The sequence below is a fragment of the Panicum hallii genome, chromosome 8 (genome assembly GCF_002211085.1).
Source record: "Panicum hallii strain FIL2 chromosome 8, PHallii_v3.1, whole genome shotgun sequence".
Lineage (NCBI taxonomy): Eukaryota > Viridiplantae > Streptophyta > Magnoliopsida > Poales > Poaceae > Panicum > Panicum hallii.
Window position 1 is genome coordinate 33,359,830 of NC_038049.1, and position 4,454 is coordinate 33,364,283.

Here is a 4,454-nt window from a genome sequence, read left to right on the forward strand (position 1 = left end):
AAGATAGACTGATGACATTCTTCTCAATAAGTTTACAAAACAATACAAAACCACATCGTGTGAAGCGTGCTTTAATTTTCGGGAAAAACCATCTAAGCATTATCATTTTAATTTAAATTTCCAACTAACTCCTTATTAGAAGATATAGCGTAGTCAAAGTGTGAAATAAAGATACAAGTGATGATGATGAGTACATTTGCACGGTCACCCGAGATAATACTACCTGCGTGGAACCAACTATGCCCATGCATGTTCCGAACCGTATGCAAGCGTGGCATGGGCAGCTAATCTAATCAATACTACCGTCTCTTTTTTCTTGACACGTAGGATACAAGATGAACCCAAGCAATCGACAAGTAATAACTCTACTGGTGTCATGCATGATCAGTCACTGCACAGTGCGTATCCTGGGCGCCATACAGCACGGCATGCAGATGTCGCTATTAAGTTCTCCATCATACGTAATCCTATCATCTCCTGTTGATTTAAATATTAATTACCCAACTAATTAATGAACAATAGGTAGTAGCCATAGGGGATATGCATAGCTGCTGCAAGTCATCCAGCTACGCAAGCAAGCAAGCAGCACAAGCCATGTTTTGCGGCGTCCGGCCGGTTGCATACATATGCTGTCTTTTTCAGCCAGCTCGATCACTTTGTTTTCCCCTCGTCGTCTGTCAACGCTCGCGCGCATGTCTTTTGAAACTTCAGGAGAAATAGGAGTCACCATCTTGTGTTTCGCATATAAATTTTCCCTTCATTTGGAATTATCAGACACATATATATGTAGCCCTTCGTTTGAGATTATGAGGCTTATTTCATTTTATTATGACAAAGCATTTAACCAGCAGTTACTCAATAATGCATAGTTTTTGTGAGACAAAGTTGATGTCATTAGATCAGGCTGTACTCAAAAGTACTTTCATATAAATATATGATGTACATGGGATATTAGTAGACTAACTCTTTGTCAAAACCTTTTTCTAAATAGACAAAATGGGCCTTATAATTTCAAACAGAGCGAGAATACACTACAATAAAAAATGCTTTATATCAGAGAACTTTTCGGGCGTTGTTTATTAGACCATGGAAGTTAATAAAGTTTATATCGCGGTTAATAACTCAAGGCATGCGAGAGCCGAATCTTTGAAAACCTTTATGGCAGAAATCGGAGTATTTGTCCTGATTTTTGATATGGAAGCATGCAAGATAAATGATTCGCAAATCGGAATATACTATAAACGGCCTTTAGGATATTATTATCCACAGGATTTCTTATCTTTATTTCTCACACAGCTTTTTAGTTCCAAGATTCAAAATTTCTCCACAAACATAAGCATATCTAGTATAATTCATCCCTTAATTAGTTAGCGCGTGCCATTTTTATCTGGTTTAAAATCTTATCAGTATCCGGCACTTATGGCATCAGTTAACTAATAAGGTAAGTTTTGATCAGATATCTGTAGTCTTGTTGATTGATTGAGGGGCACCATGCATGTTACGCATGGTAAGTTGTAAAACTATGACGCTTAACGATATTAATAGCGAGTATGAGATTTTTCATATATATTTGTTGGGTCCTATACAACAGGCTAAGGCTGTACATACGCTCTTAGGCTCTTAGCCAAGCGTGAATTTTTTCTTTGTTCATATGCGCATAATATATAGTGAGTTTTTTTTTCAAAAGCTGAGCACACAGCCCAGCGGCCTTCTCTGCGTCAATAATGGAGCAACTACGTTCAAGAGTTCCGCTAACAAAAAAAACTACGTTCGAGATCGCGGGCGAACGAAACGACGCACGGCACGGATCGGAACCATTGCGTAAACGGCGCAGCGATCAACGAGCCGCGCCCCGCCGCTCGTTGCCGAACGGCCGCCCCCCGGCTGCGGCGGCCGGTCAAACGCCGCCGCCGTGGGGCAAATCCGTCCAAACAACCACCCCGCAGCGCGGTCCTCCCCTCCGTACCGCCACGCGTACGCCTGGTTGTTGCCTCCGCGCGTCGCGTGTATATAAACTCTCCTGCACCGCACATCTACCGCCTCCTCTCCTGCACCGCACCTCGCCGCCCAGGCCGCAGGGTGACGGCCCGGCCGGCTGCCATGAGGAAGCCGACGAGGCGGCGCTCGAGCTTGATCAAGGGTGGGGGCGCGTTCGGTCCCGGCGGCGTCGACGCGTTCGACCGCCTCCCCGACGACCTTGTCCTCGCCTTGCTCGCCGGGATCGCGGCGCGCGCCGGGGGCCCCGCCGACCTCGCCGCGGCGGCGCTGACGTGAGCACCTTGTCTCTGCCGCGTGTCATCCGTTCCATGTTCTGGTTTTTTCCATCGTCCTTCTTGCCATGTTTGTGCTGAATTTCCCCGTGTGTGCGTGCGCGCAGGTGCAGGAGGTTCCGGGAGCTCGCGGCGCACCCCACGGTGCTGTCGCGGGCGGCAGCGGCGGCCGTCGCCTTGCGCGCGGGGGTATGGTCGGATGCGGCGCACCGGTTCCTGCGTCGGTGCGCGGCCGCCGGCAACCTGCACGCCTGCTACTTTCTCGGCATGGTAACCGCCGCGCACGCCGATGGCCTCTGCTCCCCTTTCTCTGCTTCTCAATCTCAGGCCGCCGTACGTCCTCTGTTTTTTGACGCCGCCAGTTCATACCATGCATCATCAGGTGAGGTTCTACTGCCTCGGGAGCAGGGCTTCGGGGGTGGCGCTCCTGGCGCGCGCGGCGGCGGGCGGGCACGCGGCCGCGCTGTACGCGCTCGCCGTGGTGCGGTTCAACGGCAGCGGCGGCGGCAAGGCGGACAAGGACCCGCACGCGGGCGTGGCGCTGTGCGCGCGCGCCGCGTGGCTGGGCCACGTCCCGGCGCTCCGCGAGCTCGGCCACTGCCTCCAGGACGGGTACGGCGCGCGCCGCGACGCCGCGGCCGGCCGCCACCTCCTGCTCCACGCCGCGGCGCGCGAGCTCGCCGCCGTCTCGTCGGCGCGCCGTCGTGGCCGCGCCGGGGAGGACGACGACGGCGCGGCGGCCAGCCGGTTCATGGTGGAGTGGTGGGTGCTGACGAGCGCCGAGAAGCCCGCGACAGCTGCGGGAGAAGAAGGCAGCTGCGGCGCCGGCGAGGAGGACGCGGAGGAGCTGCGCCTGTGCTCGCATGCGCGGTGCGGGCGGCGGGAGACGCGGCGGCACGAGTTCCGGCGGTGCTCGGTGTGCGGGTCCGCCAACTACTGCTCGCGCGCGTGCCAGGCGCTGGACTGGAAGCGCGCGCACCGCGGCCAGTGCGGCGCCGCCCGCTGGCTCGCCGCCGGGAACGCGTACTGAACGCACGCTGGCCGCTCAACGACGACACGTGCAGCGCACATGTACATATCTATCTCTTGTGTATACTAGCTAGGGCCTAGGTAGGGTAGTCGTAGCAACTTAGTTGTTCTTTTGTGTCCATGTGAGTTTCGAGTAGCGATGAAGTGGAAATCTTAAAAAGTCACTAATCTAGAAATTGTTATCTATATACATTTGCGTTAATTTGTATCCATCAGTAGTTAAGGATGATGGTGATGGCGATGGTACCAAGGGCACGATGTTGTTTGTGTAGGTTAGGCAAAGCATGCCATCGGCGTGTTAGGGTTTTCTTTTGTCGTGAAAAGATTGAAAAGCATGCAAAGTTCTTAGGGCTGCCATTCATTCCACAAAACATGTGTAAGGGAGGCAAAACAAACGGACCTGAAAGAGCCAGGTGGCAAAAACATGTGGGAAGAGCATTAAGCTAGGGCCAGTTCTAATTGAAAGTTTTATATTTATATTTTAAAAAGTGTATCTTTTATAGCTTGAGAGTCACAAAAGTGTGACTTCCATCACTTACTCCCTCCATCCTGATTCATTCTAAAATACAAGGCATTTTGATTTGTTCTATATCAAATTAGATCAAATTCGATCAAATTTATAGAGAAGAATGTTGACATCTTACATATCAAATAAATAAATTATAAAAATATATTTCATAATGGATTGAATTATTCTCATTTGACTTTCAAAATTTTATTACTCTTTTCTATAAATTTAATTAAATTTTGACTTAGGATAAATTAAAATACCTTATATTCAGAACTGAGAGGGTATGTGTTGGAGGAATTCTCTAGCCGGGTGGCGGAAAGCACCCGCCTAATCCTAGTTAAGGATGGGTTTGGAGGAGACTTATGAGTGCTCGATCGGCGGACAGATGAACACAGGAGGGACACGAGGATTTTAGAGTGGTTCGGGCCGCCGGAGCGTAATACCCTACGTCCACTATGATATTGTATTGACTGTGAGAGCCTTAGGTAGAACTTAGTCTGGACTTGTGCTTGTGTATCTGACCCCTGTGTTCTAACGAGTGCACTCTCCCTTTTATAGTCCAAGGGGAGTGCTTACACTGAGCGGGGCCCCGACAGGTGGGCCCGGCCAACAGGAGCTGTTCTATGAGAGGTATGGAGGTCATC

At 50.6% G+C, this 4,454-nt stretch overlaps 1 protein-coding gene across 1 annotated transcript; it reads left to right on the forward strand.

Annotated features, from left to right (window-relative positions):
- Positions 1 to 2,021: 2,021 nt before the first annotated feature.
- LOC112902849 (F-box protein At1g67340-like) lies at positions 2,022 to 3,528 on the forward strand. The gene is made up of 3 exons (XM_025972036.1): positions 2,022 to 2,270; positions 2,378 to 2,540; positions 2,653 to 3,528. Exons 1-3 carry the CDS (start codon positions 2,101 to 2,103, stop codon positions 3,298 to 3,300), a joined length of 981 nt encoding a protein of 326 aa, XP_025827821.1. The 5' UTR covers positions 2,022 to 2,100; the 3' UTR covers positions 3,301 to 3,528.
- Positions 3,529 to 4,454: the final 926 nt, after the last annotated feature.